This window comes from Heteronotia binoei, chromosome 14 (assembly GCF_032191835.1).
Source record: "Heteronotia binoei isolate CCM8104 ecotype False Entrance Well chromosome 14, APGP_CSIRO_Hbin_v1, whole genome shotgun sequence".
Classification (NCBI taxonomy): Eukaryota; Metazoa; Chordata; class Lepidosauria; order Squamata; family Gekkonidae; genus Heteronotia; species Heteronotia binoei.
Genome location: NC_083236.1, coordinates 20,766,211 through 20,787,431, shown reverse-complemented (window position 1 = coordinate 20,787,431; position 21,221 = coordinate 20,766,211). Strand labels below are relative to the sequence as shown.

Genomic DNA, 21,221 nt, shown 5'->3' with positions numbered 1-21,221 from the left:
AAGCCAAATCATTGCCCAATAAAAGCGATGTTCCTATGTCACTCAGGACTCCCACAATCCAATCACCTTGGAACTCTCTATACTTGATAGGAACTTCTGCCAGGGCCACTTCAAATGTAGGTCCTTTAATGCCTTTTATGGTGTAAGTTTTCCCAGGCAAATACTGATGACTTTTTACTAATTCTGGCTGTATTAGGGTAACATGCGCCCCTGTGTCCCTATAAGCCTTGACTTCCTTGTCATTTACTGTCACAGTCTCAGTATATTCCTCATCCAAGCTTTCCTGTACCTTCCACACTTTCAGAACACTAGTGGGTCTTTCTGGTGGTGTGTTCTCTGGAAGTGAGGGGTTTGTTTCTACTTCTTTCTGTTGAACTTGTACCATTTTAACTGTCTTAGCTGGTGGGGTCTTTTTTCCTTTTTCTGGGCAAAACCTGGCATAGTGCCCTATGCCCCCACATTGGAAACAAGCAGCCTGAGTCTTTCTGTAAGGAGGCGGACTGGACCGCTTTGCAGGGCTGTTGTTACCCACCCCAGACTTCTCTGGAGAGTTCCAGACTCGGGGTTTTTTAGTTGGAGCAGTCCACATTGATCTCCCTAGATCTGATTCAATCTCATCTAGAATCATAGCTGCTTCTTCTACTGTCTTCAATTTCTTGTCTCTCAGAACCCACCTATACTGAGAGGGGACTTGGTTATAAAACTGTTCCAAGCCCACTAAGTTTTTCAGGTCCTCTAAAGTGGAAACTTTACTCCCTTCTACCCATCTGTTCAGGGCTCTGTCTAACCGACAACCTAGTTGAGAGTATGTTTCTCCAGGCTTCCTTCTGATTTCTCTAAATTTTTTCCTGCTTTGCTCTGCTGTTAAGCCAAAACGGACTCTGACCCTTTCCTTGTACAATTGATAATCAGAAGTTTCCTCATCCCTTAGTTCAGAGTAGATTTCACTCAACTCTCCACAGATCTGAGGTCTCAAATAAATCATTCTGTCCTCATCAGCAACCCTTAAATCTTTACAGGTTCTTTCAAAATTAAACAAAAAAGCTTCTACATCATCCCCTTTTTGGTACTTAGGGAATTTCTTTTGTTCTACTGTGAGGTGCCTCTCATTTCTAGTATCACGTTGAAACTCTGGCCTTCCCTGAATCTCCTGAAGTTTCAAACTGTACATTTCTTTCTCATGTTCTCTCTCTCTTTCCGCTTCCCTCTCTCTGCGTTCTCTGTCCTCTCTTTCTGATTCCAGCCTAGCCATCTGTATTTCTCTCTCTCTTTGTTCTCTCTCTGATTCCAGCCTAGCCATCTGCAATTCTTTCTCTCCTTGAATCTTGGCCATCTGAATTTCTTTTTCTGATTCTATTCTGGCCAATTCCAATTGTATTTTCATAGCCTCTATGCTCTGACTAGGATTCTCCTCAGGAATCTCTTCTTGTGTCTGCCCATCCCCCGTGGCTGTGGTAGTTCTCTTAGGAGGAGCCATTTCTGACAGGAATTTTCCACAAAACTGTCTTAATTCCTTGACTGCAGTGTCCCTCTACTTTCTGTGTGTCTCAGGGACACTTATTTTGGGGTTTTTCTTCGAAATCCCGACGCTGGCACCAATTATAGCAGCGCCCACCTCACGGCCTCACTGGATCTCTATATTTTCGTCTCTTCGGGGTATTTTTACTTGTTCTGTTGATGGGACCCCAGCAGCTTTGTTTATTCTTCCCACAAAATATATAGGCTCACGAGAACTTTAACTTAAACCACAGATTTATTGTAACAAAAAGTCTTAACTGGGGATATGGGAGATATTTACACAGGTTTATTCTTTGTTCAGTTGTTTCAAGCTTACAGTCACTTTTACTTTCTTGGATCTCTCACAGTTACACAGTTCACCGTTCCCTTTAACTCACTCTCCACCTCTAGCCAAGGTCTGGCCTCTTGGGATTGATGTGTCTAGTCTCACCCCTCGACTGGAGTCTCTCCTCTCAGCCCTTCTTGGTGTCTCAGACCCACATCCACTCCCTCAACCTCCTCACTAGATCTTTAGAGTAGTTTCCTGGTGTCTGTGACCATTCTGGTCTTAACTGACTCACACACACACAGCCCTCTTGGCTGGTTTGGTCCAGCTGGCAGTCTCTGGAAGACTTCCCCGTCTCCGTCACAGGATCAGCTGCCCTCTCAGCCCTTCTGGCCGGCACTAACTGACCCTCTCAGTCTCTGTCAGGTCCCCACTGACAGACTTCTCTGACAGGCCTCCACTCTGTCAGACTCCAACTGACTGAACTCCTGCCTCAGCAGTTTCTCTCACTAAACTAACTTTTTTTTCCCTCCCTGAGAGCTCAGAGCACTTTGCCCCCACCCTCAGGTCACCTGACGCAGCCCTGTGCGTCTTCAGCTTATGCTTAACCCATTGCTTTCCGTCACAGCCCTGCAAAATTCTGAGCATGCTCCATGAGGTACAGCCTGTGGCAAGCAGCTGAGCATCATGAAAAGGGGGAGAGCAAATCAGCCTGCTTAAGCCCAAGAGCATGCAGAAACCTGGAGGAAGGTAGGAGAGGATTTTCATATATTCTTCCCATACAATTCCTTGTTGGCCTTAACCTTGTTACTATAAATTGGGGTCCCTTACATGCTGCCCATGGGCACCTTTCTTGACACCCTCCAAGTGTTTTCAGAAACTGGGTGGAGCCAGGTGAGTCTTCTGTCCAGCAAGCCTTCTAACCATTAGAGAACAGATTAGCTGTGCAGATTTTTTAAAAATGCTGTTTTGGCAGAAACTGCCATCACTGCACAAGAATCTTTTCACTGCCTGAGTTAAGGGAAACTGTGGTAGCCGTTTTGTGGCTGCCTCTACCTCCTACAGCAGCCTTTTTGCAGCTGCACCCATCACATTATGTCAGAACTCCAAAAGTGCACCCACAGGCTCAAAAACGTTAGGGATCCCTAGACTCAAAAACGTTGGGGATACCTGCTCATGCCAATCACAAAAGCAGCAAAAACACAAAACACCACTCTTATTGTTTTAAAAAATCCACAAGTAGCAGCATTTTTGAAGAAGCGACCAAAGTCTCAGCAAACTCTAGCAAATACCTCAGCATCCCATCTCTAAATTCAGTCTCAAATTTATCCTTTTTGGGTAAACTAATTGAGAGGGCAGTGGTGTTGCAGTTACAGAGTTTTCTGGAGGATGCTTCCGTTCTTGATCCCCATCAGTCCGGCTTTTGCCCGGGTCACAGGACGAAGACAGTGCTGGTTGCTCTGGTGGATGACCTTCAGCGGCATCTGGACCGAGGCAGCTCGGTGGTACTGATGTTGTTAGACCTATCGGCAGCGTTCGATACGGTCGACCATCGGTTGCTGACTTGCCGTCTCACCGACGCGGGGATTCAGGGGCTGGCCTTACAATGGCTTTCCTCTTTCCTCGATGGTCGGGGACAAAGGGTGGCGATTGGGGTGAACTGTCCTGGAGGCACATGTTTGATTGCGAGGTGCCTCAGGGGGCAATGCTTTCCCCGATGTTGTTCAACATCTACATGCGCCCCCTTACCCAGATTGCCCAGAGGTATGGGTTGGGTTGTCACCAATATGCTGATGACACCCAGCTCTATCTACTCATGGGCGGCCAGCCTGATTGTGTCCCAGAAAATTTGGACCCGGAGTTACAAGCCGTGGCTAGATGGCTCAGGCTGAGTAGATCGAAACTAAACCCAGCAAAGACAGAGGTCCTTTGCTTGGGTCGATGTGGTCCGGGAAGGGAAATTCCCCTACCAGCCTTTGACGGTGTGCCACTGACAATGGCACACAGGGTCAAGAGCTTGGGGGTACTATTGGAGCCTGCCCTGACAATGGAGGCCCAAATAGCAGCCACTGCTTAAGTCCGCATTCTTTCATCTTAGGCGGGCAAGGCAGCTGGCCCCTTTCCTGGAACACGACGATCTGGCAACAGTGATCCATGCAACAGTCACCTCAAGGCTGGACTATTGTAATGCCCTCTACATGGGGCTGTCCCTGTGCCGAACCCGGAAGTTGCAGCTAGTGCAGAATGCCACCGCCCAGCTGTTATTAGGGCTCCCCGGGTGGGAGCACATTCAGCCGGGGCTCCAGGGACTGCACTGGCTGCCAATAATATACTGGGTTCGGTACAAGGTGCTGGTTATTACCTTTAAAGCCCTATATGGCCTAGGACCTGCCTACTTTAGGGACCATCTCTCCCCACATGTTCCCCAGAGAGTGCTTAGATCTGGTTCTCAAAATCTACTAACAATCCCCGGGCCGAAGGAGGCCCGTCTGAAGTCAACCAGGGACGCAGCCTTTTCGATGACAGCCCCTTGCTGGTGGAACCAGCCACCAGAAGAGGTGAGGGCCCTGCGGGACCTTGGGCAGTTCCGCAGGGCCTGTAAGACAGTCCTCTTCCGGTTGGCATATAACTGACCGGTACCTGAAAAACCCCAAAGGAAGGTTGTAGGATAGCACATTGATAGATCGTTTTATTGTTTTAACTGCTGTAAACTATTTAATGTATTTTAATATTCATTAATCTTGTTAGAATTTTATGTTGTGAGCCGCCCTGAGCCGCCTCGGTGGGGAGGGCAGGATATAAATTGAATAAAATGAAAATGAAAAACATGTAGGCAGCATGGATAAACTGCCAAAAGGAACTTCCCAAGTGTCAGAATGCCTTCAGCATCCCAGAATATTCTTCCCTTGCCAATACTCCCAACTTTATTCTAGCCATCTGAAAAGGGCAAGAAGCAATTCCCTCCAGATAACGAACTCGCCAGACACACATCCCATTCAGAAGCCATGCATAGATTAACTGCAAGTAAGCTACTAAAGGCTTGGTGCTGGTCTGGCAAGGCTCTAACACCTTGAATTCACAACCATACAAAAGACATGCTCTGACCTGGATAACCCAGGCTAGCCCCATCTCATCAGATCTTGGAGCTATGCAGGATCAGTCCTGGTTAATACTTGGATGGGACACCACTAAGGAAGTCCAAAGTTGCTACATGGAAGTAGGCAATGGCAAATCATCTCTGGACGTCTCTTGCGTTAAAAACCCAATGGGGGTCACCATTATGTAGGCTGTGACTTGATGGCAATAAATACATTTTTAAAAATAAAGGACTGTAAGGGACCGTCAGCTTGAGGGAAGTGACCACTATGATTTTTTCAGTCACTTTCACCCAGTACCTCAGGTGCACAAACTAGAATCCTGTCAGAAAATAACTAAGCACCAGACATTTCCAAATTCCAAAACCAAAAAGTATATTTATTTGCAAAAGGCAAGAAAGGGTGTGAAATAATAGTAATTGGTTAGTATTTAACAAATCAGTTGGCAGGCAGCAGTTCAACTAAACAAATAATCTCTAATCACAAGAGATGTTGGCAGGCTGAAGTTCTATAAAATTACTGGCAAGCTTAAGATCTATAAAACAAACAGATTCTAAATACACAGGCAGTGCTTCCTTATCCCTAAGAAACACTCTAATCAGAGAAGGATTATAAAATAAAAAAGGGTCACACACTCTTTGCCTTTCACAGAGGACTATCTGACTTTTGCCAGAATTATCCCCTCACAGACTCTCTCTCACTAGCATACAGGCACACCCCAGATACCTCAGGACTTACACCCTTGAGTGCTATCTCACAAGCCCCTCAACCCTGTTTGTCTAAGTCCCACCCAGCCAGTGTCCCTGTCTGTCTCCTGGGATTCCTTCTTAGCCACAAGAATTTAGTCTCTCCCTCAGTGTGTTGATGTGTTCTTAATTGAACCAGGAGTCTGCCCTGAAGTGCTGACAGATCTCTCATCAGCAGGGTTTCCAGTTCTCCTGTGCTACCACTCAGAGAGTTTCTTCACAGAGAGCCTGGCTTTGCCCCTTCTACCAAATAACTCTCTCACAGGCAGAAACCCTAAAATCAGTTCTGTCTCACAAGGAATTCAGCCCACAGGCTGTTCTCAGCTCCTTCCCAGTTGCTTGTCACAACTGAACTCCTTCAGAGCTAACTTCCAACTCTGAACTGCTTCGGTATTAAAGCTGAACTAAACTGTGAGGTGATTCCCCCCCCCCCCCACTGCAAGCCTTCTTGCAAACTGATACATTTGGTATCCATGGCTGCAGCTCAGCCAATCAGATCAAGCTGTTCCCTGCTTACTCAGGCTAACTGCTTTAGTCCATTACAAGGACATACTAAGAAGACTGGCCTGTCATATTCGTTCTTCAATGTTCATCATAAAATGGTACCTGGAAGCTGTGGTCAAGTGGGCTATGACAGAACAAGGTCAAGTTTAACCCAGACAAGGCAGAGATGATGTTGACCGGGGTACAGCTGACTTGTTGAGCAGTGCACAGTCTACTTAAAGCAAGGTGTAAAGAGCTTGAAGGCACTGTTGGGTCCAGCCTTACTATTTGAGAAACAAGCTGTTACTGACACTAAGAGTGCTTTCTATTAATTACATCTTCCTTATCAGTTACCTTCCCATCTGAACTAAGTTTGAGTCCAGTGGCACCTTTAAGACCAATTAAGTATAAGCTTTCGTGTGCAAGTACACTTCTTCAGATACCCATCTGAAATGAGTGGGTTAACTGATGCCAATCCCCACTACTGTAACCTTGAGGTTACATGCTGTATGTGGGTCTGTCCTTAAGAACAATTTGAAAATTTCAGTAAGTGCCAAACGTGGCTACCTGATTGTTAGATGGGGTAAGTAGATATAAACATATACTTGCCCTCAAAACAGGTTATGTGCTTGCATATGAGCTTAGAATAAGCTGCTGGTTCTTCCGTCTACTGAGACTGGCAGTGGTTCTCCAAGGTCTCAGGCAGAGGTCTTTCACATCACCTATTGCAGGGGTGTCAAATGCCTGGCCCATGGGCCAGAGCTGTCCTCGCCAGGGCTTTAATCAGGCCTGTGAGGCTCTTTTCTTCCCCCCTCACCCTCCTGCCCTGACCCTTTGAAGCTCCAAGACTGCTGAAAATCCCTGCTTTTTCTGCCTTGTCTTTGCTGGTTGCAGCAGGAAGCAAAGCTGCAAGGAAAACATGGAATAGATTTTTCCATTAAGGTCTCTATGCCTAGACAGATAGGGCCCAGAGACCTTAACAGAAAATTCATTCTATCTTTTCCTTGCAACTTTTTCTGTACTGCAACGCGTTTCAATGGAATGGAGATCAGTTTCAGTTTTCAATGTTCCTACAGCCAGCTGAAGCCCATGCTTCCTGGAGTTTGTCCTTGCGAATAAATGTCTACTCAGATTGACAATGGCTCTCCAGCTGAAAAGTCCAAGTGGCAAGTGATGTGAAAGACCTCCACCTGAGAACCTGGACAGCTGCTGCCAGTCTGAGTAAATACTGACCTTGATGACTCAAAGGTCAGATTCAGTGTAAGGCAGCATCCCATGTCCTGTGGCAACATCTTCAACAACTACCAGGAAGAGATGGAAAGCACTTTTGCCTGAAAGGGCATTTTTCCAATGTTTTGGAACTGCCAGTATAAAATATCAGGTGACTTGGGTTGGCTTGAAATACTTGGCTTCAAAGTATTTTTATTGTTTCATTTTTGGTGTCTCTAAATATTACACAGTTTTGGTGTCTCTAAATATTACACAGTTTTAATTGCAGTTGGTTGATGGCGCTTGGTATCTCTTCTTCTTTTTATCTGCCTTGGGCCCATTGCAGAAAAGTTAAGCCATAAATATTTTAAGTAAATAAATAAAGGCAAAGCACAACTCACAAGTACACTATGCATAAACCAATTAGAGCAACCTGAATTCTGAAACTATGCAAAAGCAGCAGATATGCGACCCTCAAGGTTTGCAATGGGAAGCAGCATCTAGCATAAACCATAACTAAATATTACTTGCAAAATAAAACCGGCGACAAGAAATTAGGGGCACGGGGAAGGCAAAAGTGTTTTATTTTTTAAAATGAGAATGTTGAGAATAGAGGGAATTTACTAGGCAATGAACATGACAGAGCACAGAATGAATAGGTGGAAGCTCGCCCTTTTTCAGGTTTCTCAACCCACTAAAAGAATGTTTCAAGATATTGCATCTAGAAGTGTTTAAAACTCTTCGTTTTAAAAAGAAACCCAAGATCCCTCACACCCCATCCTGAAACATACAAACTGTTCCTACAGGATTTCTTTAAGCTGGCCTTGTAAATAAATCCATGGGAGTTACTAGCTCACCTGTCAATTTATACCAACATGAGTCATCTGGGCACAGCAATTGCCTGAAAGAAAAACAATCCATTCTCACCCAGCTACCAACATCTTCCCTGCATTGCTTGCCTGGAGACAATTTCTTAGTCATTAAAGAACAGTGGTTACTTGCAAGCTTTCCTTAAGCTACACACGCCCATTGTTTACAATCTGTTCTAAAGATGCGTGAAATATGTACTATTGTTATTACGATTAAATCTTAACATACAGTGTTTATTCAAAACGAAGACAACCTTTTAAACCTTTCTTGGCTTTCTTAAAAAGGGTGTGTGTGTTGTCCTCCACTTGGGCACACAGATCTGCTGACTGGTGCTAGGCAGAGATGGTGGGAGGGGTGTAAAAGGTGATTCCTTGGGCATGCAGACAGGGATAGAGAACACACAGGAACTCATTCACCAGCAGAGCAGACGGGTCCTGAAAGGGGCATCTCAAGCTGCTGCTTTGAGTTTTGAGAGGAGAGAGTAGAAGTCAGGTGGACTTGCTGGTTTTTCAGGAAGTTATCACATTAACGATAACTGTCAGCGGACATTTCAGATTTTGTGGAGAGTTTAGATCGGGAAACAAAGACAGCCCTGCTGGATTGGTGATAGAGTCCCTTGGGAAAGTGTGATTTCTAGCTAACAGAAAGCATTGTGACTGGGGTGGGTGGGGTGACAGGTTTAACAATGCATCATCAATGAGAACAGATTTTGAGCCCAGTGGCACTTTTAAGACCAACGAAAGTTTATTCAAGGTATGAGCTTTCATGTGCATGCACACACTTGGATCTATCACCAATCAGTGTCAAACTTTTCTAAGCCCAATGATTTCAATGGACTTTTTCTTGCCATCAAGTCACAGTGATCAATTCCATTCGGGATCACAGAACTGCCATTTGGACAGTTGTTAGCCTTTCCCTAGTAGCTTTCTTTTTATAGGATGGATAGTTATACATTTAGGGTCATTTGCTTTTATGTATAACCTTTTCTGCAGAGGTCATCTTACATTCAGAGTTCCATTTGAAGAAATATGGTATGTAACAGCATAATTAGCAATATCCACCAGACACTTCTACTGACAGAAAGGATTTCCACCAGCGAAGCACACCCTTCTTTGCCTGTGCTCTCCCACCATCTCCCAAAATGTTATTCCTGGGACAGGACCACCAGGAACAGCATATGGGGGGAAATGGAGGTCAGAAATGCTTTAGAAGGTACAATGTTGAGAGCACCTCAATGCTAACTGAAAGGAAAAGGGAGAAAGTTACCCAGCTCAAGTTTCTGAGACCTTGGAGAGGGTAGATTTTGAATGAGGGAAATTGTGATTTCTAAATTATATCTCCTCCCACCCTAGTTTCCAGGTATACTCATCAAGCCTACAAGAATAATGGAAGAGCCTTTACTGGATCAGGCACTAAGGAAAAGAGAGCGCTCTGCATATCTCCAGAAAACTTCCATTTTAAAGAAATCCTTCACATTTTTTTAAAAGCTGCACACATGCATTGCAACATACTGTCATGAAACATTGGCAGGACACACAAACATTGTGGAAACACAAACAGTGGTCTGGATTGACTAACAACTGGAAACCTTTGGGCGTTTTCACACATGCTGAATAACGCAGTTTCAATCCACTGCAGTGACTGCATATGAATTTTGCCATTTCACACAGTAAAATTCAGTTGCAATGTGCAGTGAAAAGTGCTCTTTGAGAACCCATTCAAACAGCTAGTTGTCACTGGGGGCCTCAAATCAGCCATCCTAAGCACAGACTCACTCATCTAAGCTGACTGAAGTCAAAGGGCATAGAAGAGGTGCAACTATTCAGGATGCTACTACCTCCTCTGCTACCCAGACACGCACACAGCCTATCCCCAGTTGTTCTCAACATACTACACTCTCTATATAGGCACAGGAAGTGAAATGTCCATAGAATCAAACCTCCATGTTCATCTAGTCCAACCCCCTGCACAATGCAGGAAATTCAAAAATACCTCCCCCCCACACACATCCTCAGTGACCCCCTGCTCCATGCCCAGAAGATGGCAAAAACCTCCAGGATCCCTGGCCAAATTGGCCTGGAAAAAAAATGCTGCTTGACCCCAAAGGTGTAAACAGAATTTCTCTTGAGCGTGTAAGAAAGGGCTACGAGAACTAAGCACAGATGCAAGCCTTCCCGCATTGTTGTCCGATGGCCATCTAACCTTTGTTTTAAAACTTCCAAAGGAGAGCCCACCACCTCCTGAGGCAGCCTGTTCCACTGAGAAACAGCTTTGTCAAGAAGTTCTTCCTAATGTTTAGCCGAAAATTCTTCATTTTCAATCTGCTGGTTCTGGTCCTACCTTCTGGGGCAACAGAAAACAATTCCACACCATCCTCTATATGACAGCCCTTCAAAAGTACTTGAAGATGGTGATCATATCATCTCCTCTTCAGACTAAACATACCCAGCTCCTTCAACCTTTCCTTGTAGGACTTGGTCTCCAGACCCCTCACCATCTTTGTTGCCCTCCTCTGGACACGTTCCAGCTTGTTTATATCCTTCTTAAATTGTGGTGCCCCAAACTGAACACAATACTCTAGGTGAGGTCCAACCAGAGAAGTTATAACATCTACAGTGGGAAAAGCCTAGCTGGTGGTGGAGGAAAATGCTGTCAAGTCACAGCTGACTTATTTCAACCCCATAGGATTCTCAGGGCAAGAGACATTCAGAGGTGTGATGATGCTTGTGTTCCATGGAGGTCTCTCATCCAAATATCAGCCAGGGCCAATCCCGTTTAACGTGTGACACCGTGATGAGATTAGGCTAGCCCCGGCTATCCAGGTCAGGGTGAAGTCTAGCAAGGGGAACAATTTTTAGAACTTTGACTTTTTCTAGTGAAAAGGGGGATGACAATGAACAGGCAGTTGCCACAACTACCAATCCCTTCAACTGCAATTGAAAGCAATGAATCCAGTCCTGAACCCAGGATAAAGAGTACTCATAATTGCCTACAAACCAGAAGCATTGTTCTTAACAGCACAGGGTTGGAAACTTCCTCCTTCCACCCACCTCCGCCCTTCAATTCTACACTGCAGACCAAACAACAACAAATCCTGATCTTCTGTGAGTTTACACTAAAGCAAAGGGTGGCCAAACTTGCTTAATGTAAGAGCCACACAGAATAAACGTCAGATGTTTGAGATCCACAAGGCATGAACATCAGATGATCAGATGTCTGAGAGCCACAAGGAAAGGAGGAAGGGAGGGGGGAGGAATTCAGGCAGGTGGGGGTGGGGGAAAGAAAGCAACTTTAACTTCAAGTGCATTTTCCAAGCTGCTGGCTGGCTTGGAGAAGTGATTTAAAGAGAGAAATGCCTTTTCCAAGATGAGGCAGTGGGTGCTTCAAGAGAAGACGATAGAAGATATTGGATTTATATCCCGCCCTCCACTCCGAAGAGTCTCAGAGCGGTTCACAATCTCCTTTACTCTCCTCCCCCACAACAGACACCCTGTGAGGTGGGTGGGGCTGGAGAGGGCTCTCACAGCAGCTGCCCTTTCAAGGACAATCTCTGCCAGAGCTATGGCTGACCCAAGACCATTCCAGCAGCTGCAAGTGGAGGAGTGGGGAATCAAACCCAGTTCTCCCAGATAAGAGTCCGCGCACTTAACCACTGCACCAAACTGGCTCTCCACACAATAGGTGTGAAAGAGCCACATGTGGCTCCCAAGCCACAGTTTGGCCACCCCTGCACTAAAGTAAACACCAATTAGTTCAGGAGAATTGCCTTTCAAGGTATAAGATGTTCAACCGCACAGAGAAATGGAGAGAGGGGAAGACCATCCTGATGATTCCTCATCGGTCACCCACCTGACGCCTTTAAGTGCCACAATAGACATTACAGAAATAACAGGAGGGAAATAATGTTCTCAGCACCCTGACCTGGATAGCCCAGGCTAGCCCAACTCATCAGATCTTGAAAGCTAAACAGGATTGGCCTTGGTCAGTATGTAGATGGAGACAACCAAAGAAGTCTAGGGTTGCTATGCAGAGGCAAGCAATGGCAAACCATATCTGAACATCTCTTGCCTTGAAAACCCAATGGGGTTACCATAAGTCAGTGGCAACTCGATGGCAAGAAAACATGTTCCCAGCTGTTTTATCCTAAACATACTGCATTTCAATTTTGCATTATATAGAGAGACCACAATATTTGATCATAGAGTTTCACAGAGGTAACACCTTGCCTCAAGGAACTTGCCCCAATCTAGATTTCAACAATGTCAGAAGGACAGGAGGGAGGAAAGGGACAAAGGTGTGGAAATGTAGCTCATACCTGCTTGGGCTTTGTTTTGATCAGAAACAGAGCCTGAGGGCAAAAAGGCAGAGGGAGGATTGATAGGAAGAAAGAGAAGCACAGAAGGAGAGAGTTTCAAGCCTAAACACCAGCGAAGGAGAATGAGAGTCAGTTCAAATAGCATGCCTAGGAGAACTCAGAGTGCTGCTGTGGAATAGTGGAAGAGCTTCCCCTTTGCATACAGAAGGTCCCATCCCAGGTTCAATCCCTGGCATCTCCACTATAAAAAGCCCCAGGCAGTTTGTGATGGGAAACACCTCTGCCTGATAGAGTCAGCTGGGTAGCCATGTTGGTCTGAAGCAGAAGAACAAAGTTTGAGTGGCAACTTTATCTGTATCTGCAGGAGTGTGCATGTATACAAAAGCTTATACCCAGAATAAAACTTTGTTGGTCTTAAAGGCACCCCCTGGACTCAAACTTGTGTCTTCCTGAGGTCTTGGAGGGCCGATGCCAGTCTGAGTAGACAATACTGACGCTGATGGCCTGGTGGCCTGATTGAATATAAGGTAGCTTCATGAGGGTTCAACTCAGGGAATGATTGTCATGGGTAAAGACTTAAAAACTTGATGCCCTAAAGCCTTTGAGAGTTTTAAAAGTTTGTACTGAGATGTGTGTACTGAGACACACACAGAGCCAAGATCTAGACTCAGCCTCTAAGGAAACTGGAAACAGTTTTCACCAGAAAAAGCAAGCCATACCAATGAACACACTAAGAATAGCCTAACTGTAAGACATAAACCCTTTCTGTATTCTAGCTTGGCATGCCCCCTCCCCCTAAAAAGAGTCAACAGCATCAGCATTCTGTTGGCCATCTCTCAAACAGCAAAAAAATTGAGGGCATATTGAAAGATTCACTGTATACAGTGGTGGGAAAATTTATTTAACACAAAGCAAATTTTCAACTTTATTTCAAGTTGGAGCCAACAGAGAGAGGGCCAGTTCCACATCATTCAGCGTGCAATTTGGAACAAAGTTCTCTTTTTTAAGAACAGCACACACTACTTCTGAATTGCAATTTCATCCAAAACAGAAATGGCAGCACACTCTTTAAGTTTTAAATTAAGTTTGCAGTAAAGTCACTTTATCAGCTCCCATCCACATTAAGCTCTGCCACAAATGCTATAATCCTTTCCTAAGACTTTACTAAATTTGTTTCAGCAAAAAACTGTGATTGTTCAACATGCTGGAAGGAGAACAGGCTAAATAATATGGTATTAAGAGTATACACCAAATCTGAGGTGAAAGCTCCCTGCATTTCTGCATGAAACTGTATTCTGAGCTTATCTAATTCAATAAGCAGTGGTGTGAAAACACCGACACACAAAAACAAGAGATGGGTTTCTCCTGTCTACAGATCAATAAACCTCTAATTTTAATTCAGAGAAAAAAAAGTGTCTCAGCTATCAGAAGTTTGGAAAACTAACCCTTTTCAAGGAGCAGCAGACTTTTTAGAGCAAACCTGCTCATATAGATTTGCCAAGCATGCAGAAGGAAATGGCTTGTCTTGTAGGAAAATGTATTTATGCAGTCAGTGGCAAACTCAAAGAATAGCAGGAAGGTGGTGTGTAGGGCAAGGAGCAGGGAATGAGTCATTTCAGAACAGAAGCAAGAGCCCTGGTCTTGAAAGCACAAAAACATCAGCATACAGAGATCTTAAACTTTATCTGATCAACAGAACCCATAATCATACACAAAGTTTCCATTATGAAAAACCAAAATCTTGACAACATGTGTACAAGGGCTTGGCAGGCTAACAGTATCATCCTAAGCAGAGTTACACCTTGCTTACCCCAGTGCTTACCCACCTTGCCTTACAGACTTGGAAAGGAGTTAACTAAACTCAGAATAGCGCTGTAAAACTTCAGAAAGAGAGGAGTTGGGTTTTTTTATACCCTACTTTTATCTACCTCAGGAAGTCTCAAAGCGGCTTACAACTTCCTTTCTTGTCCTCTCCCCACAACAGGCACCTTGTGAGGCAAGTGGGGGTGAGGGAGTTCTGAGAGAATTGTGACTGGCCCAAGGGCACTCAGCAGGCTCCCTGCGGAGAAGTGGGGAATCAAACCCACTTCTCCAGATTAGAGTCCGCTGCTCTTAACCACTACACCATTCACAAGACCACTAACACCAGCAGAGGCCTAAAGTGTAGAACTTTTTTCTCAGTTCTCCATTAAAACTCATTTTAGGCCCTGACCTGGATAGTCCTGACAAGCCTGATCTCACCAGATCTTGGAAGCTAAGCAGGGTTGACTGACAAGTATTTGGATGGGAGACTTCTGTGGTACACCAGGAGTTGGGGGCAGGCTTTATTCAGCCGCCTCCCTGAATATCCTCCAGGCCCCCAGTAGGGGTCAGTCACCAGAGGTTGACATGACTTCCACATACAAACACACATAAAATACAAAAACAAAAACCACCCATTGTAGAGCCATGTTGATTTCAGAAGAATTAAATACAGTTTCCTCCATTACTAAACAAGATACCTGATATATTACTGTATTTGTTTTTGACATATTAGATCACGTTTAACAGTTTTGCTATTATAACTGTTGGGATCCTTGGTTTTGTTCTGTCAGGGCTTTTGGCCAAAATAAAGACTAAACTGATACCAGCATCCTACTTCTTTCCCTTTCAACTGGTCATCCAACAGGGGCATGAATACAATGCCAGCAATCCTGCACTGCTGTTCCTTAAAAGACTTTTTACTTTGGACTACTGCCTAATTATTTTCCACCAAAGCTGCATCCTCCTCTCCCCGCATAAAGTATTTACATCTGAGAGTCATTTCTATAGAATGCATTTTCAGTTTCTTCCTGACCTGGCCCGGCAATCACAGCTGCTCTGCTCACAGCAATAATGCCACACCGAGATGTTCCATAAATATTTGATAGTCCCTTGATGCTGGTGTTGCGTGAGCAACATATTTAAAAGGGGAGTAAAGGTGAAGACTACCAACTCTCCAGCATCTGGTCATGACTTCCAGCTGTGAAAATTACAATGTTTGGGCAAATTTCATCCTCCACCCCACCTTCTCCTACTGAAACGCCTTATAATGAGGAACCTCACTAAAGAAAGCTGCAGAAAGTGTTCAAGGACTGCCTTACATTAATTGTTGTGGGACTTTTGGGGTGGGGGGGGCAGAGGATAAGGGAATTCCCCTTTTTTAGCAACATTCTATGAGACTATGATAAGACAGGTAATAATTTTTTTTAACTGCACATCTTTTAACATAAAAAAACCCTTAAATGTACTCCAGGAATTATAAAGGATGCAAGTTGCAGCTATGTGAAAACATGCATGATCATACATCAGAGTCATAAGGTTGCCAGCCTCCAAATAGTGGCTGGAGAACTTCTGGTATTAGAACTTGTCTCCAGGTTACAGAGATCTGTTCCCTTGCAGAAAATGGCTGCTTTAGAAGGTGGTCTCTGTGGTACTATACCCTATGGATGTTTCTCCCCAGGCTCTACCCCCCCCAAATCTTCAGGAACAGGCCACAGCTTTTGAGGCAACCACAGGTTTGTTGTTAGGCAATGTGAAATAGATCTCTGTCAAGCCCAAGTCCACTGCTTTTAAAGAAACTGCAGTAAATTCTGCCAGCCGCCAGCCAATGGACTTGTACCTCTGGACTTCTTCTTCTGTTTACAAACCATCACGGTGATTTACAGCCTGATTCTATGGCTGTGTACATTTACCCTAAAGCTACTCCAGTGTTACCTGACAAAAGTTGCTTCCAAGTAACTACTTAAAGGAAGACAAAGAATCTTGTGGCACCTTGAAGGTTAAAAGACACAAATTGTGGCACAAACTTTCAGTGTGCTTCCTCCAACAAGTGGCTGACCATGGAAGTTTGCACTACAAGACCACAAGACTCTTCTTTGCTTTTGCTGTATCACACGATTTCTCCTTTGGAAATTATATAAAAGCTTGCTGCTCAAGGATGAACTTTGTGGAGGTGTGTGTCCAACTAAACAAGCAAAGGCTTGGGCTGTTGGATTGGTAAAGTAGAAGACATTAGGCGAGGCTCACAGGAGAGATGACACCTGGCCCAAAATTACGCTAAGAACTTCAAGGCCAAGCTCAACTTTAATCCAGGATTCTGCAGACACAGTCCACCCCTCGAACTATGCCACCCTTTAATTATATGGATTATTACAACATACTGGTTCATAGTTCCATGTAAAATGTCAAGGCATTCCTCAAACAATTTAAAAACATCTCTTTTTTTTAGCCTGTGTACATACTGCATAAAAAGCTAATAAAACTCAGTCCCCTGTACAACAGAATCTCATGACAGGGTCCCCCAACTATGTTAGTTTGCCAGTTTATTAGCAAGTTTACAAATATGAACAATATTCTGGTCTGATAGTGTCAGTGAGCGGCTGTATTGGTCTCCAGGAGAACACATAGATTCGAGTCCATAACACCTTATAGACCAATAAGATTTTGGGGGTATGAGTTTTGACTTTCAAAAGCTCATACCGGAAGAAATGAGCAGCGATTCACAAAAGCTCATATCCTACCACAAATTTTGTTAGCCTTTAAGGTGCTACTGGACTCTTGCTCTTTTCTAAGACCCTACTGGACTCAAAATTTTGGTCTGAGGTGTAGAACGGAGCCACAACATATCAGGCACTGAGCATATTTAAAAACAGCACATATTCATTTTTTTTACAAAGTATTAAAACAGCACTTCACAGAAAAAGGCTTTAGGCTTCTGCATGCTGTGCTAGTTTTCCACTTAAAAGTAAAGGTCGTCTCCTCTGCAAGCACCAGTCGCCTCCGATTCTGGGGTGACATCGCACCACGACGTTTTCAGTCATCTACACTGGGTACTCATTTTACCGACCTTGGAAGGATGGAAGGCTGAGTCAATCTTGCGCTGGCTACCTGAACCCAGCTTCTGCTGGGATTGAACTCAGGTTGTAAGCAGAGAGTTTGGACTGCAGTACTGCAGCTTTACCATTTTGCGCCATAGGGCTGCTTAGTTTTCCACTTAGAGAACATTTAATCTAGAACTTTGAAAAATGTCATCTCACTTCCAGCCTGAAGAACATTCTACCTCAGCATTGTGCCACACCTTTCCACAGCGAGTCAACCAGATTCAAGCCAGTTCCAACCATATTGCCAGTGGTTTTAAAGGGGATGCAGAACTGCATACCCCTCATTACAAAGTCAGAATCTCTGTAACATGCTAGTTAGATCTCAAGCACATGTGTGCTTCTTACTACAGAATAAACTACCACGCTTACCTACTTTCAGAGTCAAACTGCTCCTATTTTTCACCCCTATGTGAACTCAGATAGAGATACAATGAAAATTAGGTACAGCCATGCATTGTGCATTGTCCAACAGAAAAAAAGAACAAGAACTCTGAAGTGACCAGGGTCACAGAGTTCTGAAGCTCCAATGAAATGAAGGGGGAGGCACATAAGAGCAGGGTGTTTTCCTGCAGTTTGCATTCATTTCAATGGGATGTGCAAGGCCAACACCCTGCAGGCTTTTGCACTATTTCCACTCATTTCAAATGGACCAGCAAGGGAGAACAATTGTTTTCTTGCACAGTTGCTCTAAATTTCAATGAGAGTTGCTAGAAGTATCTCCCAGTGGATTATTCCCGATTTTTCTGTTTTTCTTTTAAGCAGGACTTCACCCTTGGCAGTAAGATGGAAAAAGGAATTGGAGACTGACAACCTCAGAAACTTTCCCTACGAAGGTGTTAGAAGCTCAGGGAAAATTCACAGAAATATGGTAGTGGAGAATAAAATCTGAAAAGAGGAGAATTTGTGCTTGCTGATTTTTACACTCTTTGCTGGAACAGGAACTTTAAAAACAGGCTATCCAGCTATGGGCAACCTAACAGAGTTCTGGTAGATTCTGTGTAAGAAAAAGGTCACCCCAAGGATTACTCTTTTTTCATGCTGAATGCCGCAGATCCAGTTAATTCAGCCTGCCTTTCACAAGTAAACCATGTAGTGTTACATCACACATTTAAAACATGTATACTATTTTTCCAGGATGATGCAATATGGTGAACAGATGCCTAAATTTGGGATGGGAGAACAATTTCTCGTCCCTACAGGACTGATAAACTGGCTTTCCAAAAAGTTTCCTCTAATCCAGTTCAATTTTCCTAAGCTTCCATCAAAACAAACGAAAGTTGGCAGAAAAACCTAGGGGAGGGGGGTTAAAACAGGATTCCTTCTCACGCAAATACAAGCAACATTCTTCTCCTTCCTCTGCAGTGAAAGAGGATTGATCCGAACAAAGATTCCTCTCCAACAGCATTCGAATCAGCCACAGCAAGCCAGTATCTGAAGCCAAGCCTCTCCTCTCACCACAAATACAGGAAGTGAAGGGAGGGGGAGGGACAAGGAAGAAATCAAACCTTGAATAAACAGACCATTATAACCCTACTTTCCCCCCACCATGGTGCAAATAAATAACCATCTATGCCAACCAGGTCTCTAGAACAGAACATAAACTTTTCTTGGAAGTCCAGGAACTCCCCTTTCTTCAAAACTGAACTCACACTGTGCATAAGACGTTAACATTTAATAAGCTACACAGACTTTGGCTTGTCTGTGTTTGTGCGCTACACGTAAGTACATTAACACCCATTTCTCAAGTGTGGCGAAAATGATCTGCCGCCCGTTCTCAGCCGACAGCAGCATGTTTCTAACCCTTTTTCACCCAAGAAGGGCAATTATCATTTACCTCTGGCCGTGATCAGGGATGTACTCATGGCCCTTGTTTCCTCCAATAAAACTCACTTCCACGTAAACACGCTTGCAGGAGGGAGCCTCGACTCGCAGAGGCCCCATTTCTAAAGGGGACTGCAGCGCTACGACGTCCCCAGCCTTTACAAAAGAAGAAAACCCCATGGAACTCAGTGGGGCTTGCATCCGAGTAAACACGCTTCGGGGCGACTCTCGGGCCGGCAGCCCCTCTTCAAGCCTCACCGTGTTTTCTCCATACAAGTGCCACATGTTTCCATGGGATTACTCGTTGAGGATTGGGAACCTCGGGGAAAGCAACCTTTCCAAAAGGGAGCGTCCGAGGCTGCAAGCTAAAATCCAAAAGCAAGTTTTTTTTTGGGGGGGGGGGGGGAGGGGGAAGCAATCCCTCCGTGACATCCAGTGGGCTTACTTCCGAGTAAGGAGGCAGACGTGCATTTTGCTTTTTTTTAAAGTCCAGAGAAAGACGTCTTGTAGAGGAACTCCTACCCGCCCCCCCCCGTCCTCCTCCCTTCCCCAAATTCCACCAAATTCAGCCCAAAGTGCCCAGCAGACCGTGAAGCCCCTCTCCGCTCCCTTCCCAGCTCTGCTTCGCCCCGGCTTCCTCTCCCGCTCTGCACAACCCGGGGACCGGGGAAGTTCCGGCGGCGAAGGAAAGGAAGGGAAAGGAAGGCGCTCGGCCCCTCGCCGCGGCCCCCTCCCGCCCGCCCGCCAGGCCTCTCGCGCACCTCCGGGCCTCACCTCTCGCCAGGGAACACAACCCGCAGACCAGGAGGCTCCTCAGCACGGCGCCCATCTTCCCTCCTGGGCTGTGGCGCTCACCGGCGGCGGCGGGCAGGCGGAGGGGGAAGCGGCCGCGGAGGGTGGCGGCGGCTCGGCCGCGCTCTCATACTTTCGGGCGGGTGGGCAGGCCGAGGGGAAGGGCAGCGAGGGCCGGGCAGAAGCCCCGGACTGCGGCAGAGAAGCGGCGCCCCCTTCACGGCGCCTCTGGGGCCGGCAGCTCCTCGCCCAGGCGGAAAAAGCGAGGCGGGCGGGCGAGATCCTCCATCGCTGCTCCTGCCGCTGCCGCCGCCGCCTCGCTCGGCGCCTCCTCAGTGCAAAAGGCGGCTGCTGCTGCCGCCGCCGAGGCGAGTCTCCTCTCCAAGCCCTTCCTCCTCCTCCTCCTCCTCCTCCGCTTTGGACGGCGGAGCCAGAGCAGAGGCGCAGCAGCAGCAGACGCACATCGCCTCCCTCCTTCGCTGGCAGCCGCTTCGCCTCTCCGCCAGGATTCCCCAATGCAATCCAGGGGAGGGGAAAGAAGAGCCTCCTTCGCCCGCCCAGCCGCCGCCGCCTTCTCCTCCGGTTGCAATGAGGTTCTCCCCGTGCAGAGGAAGGGCTACACCGCGCCACACCGGAGCTTCCTGCCTGCCTTTTCCATGCGGGAACGGCGGGTCTTCCCTTGGCGCGCGCGCCTCTCCCCGGGGACAGGGGAGCCGGCAGCGCCCGGCAGCATTCCACAGGGACTCCTTTGCCTCTCTCTCTCTCTCTGGGCTTTTTTTTTGGGGGGGGGGGGGGGGTTAAAGTGATGAGGTCCTCGGCTGCAGAACACTCCTGGACCTGGGGAATGTCGGATCTACTTTCGAGGGCGCAGACAGCCAGGCCGCTGCACAAAGGAGGCAGAGCAGCTGCGGCTCCCTCCAGGTGAACGCGAGGCCCGGGCTCCAGGCAGACGGGGAAGGAAGCGGAGGCTGCATTGGCCGCAGCTGAATGGTGCTCTGCCCTGCTCTGCGCCCGAGCGGGTCGCGGGAGGAGGAGGAGGCTGCCGGGCTGGCAGCAGCACAGACTGACTCTCCCTGCAGAAGCCCTGCCTGCCTGGCCTCCTTGCGCGGGCTTCAGTGCCTCGCCGCTGGAGTCGATTAGCCGGTGCTGTGGAGGACCGTGAGGGCCGGTTCACACGTTTGGTATTGAGTCCGACGCGTGTCTTGA

General features: G+C 46.2%; 1 protein-coding gene across 2 annotated transcripts in view; it reads right to left on the bottom strand.

The window, feature by feature from the left end:
* LRP6 (LDL receptor related protein 6) overlaps nucleotides 1–20,095 on the bottom strand; it is a 146,220-nt gene extending 126,125 nt beyond the window's left edge. For both annotated transcript variants that reach the window (XM_060254397.1, XM_060254398.1), the window contains exon 1: nucleotides 19,998–20,095. In XM_060254397.1, the coding sequence (XP_060110380.1) occupies nucleotides 19,998–20,052 (55 nt within the window). In that variant the 5' untranslated portion in view covers nucleotides 20,053–20,095. The remainder of the gene's footprint in view (nucleotides 1–19,997) is intronic.
* Between the last annotated feature and the right edge of the window lie 1,126 nt (nucleotides 20,096–21,221).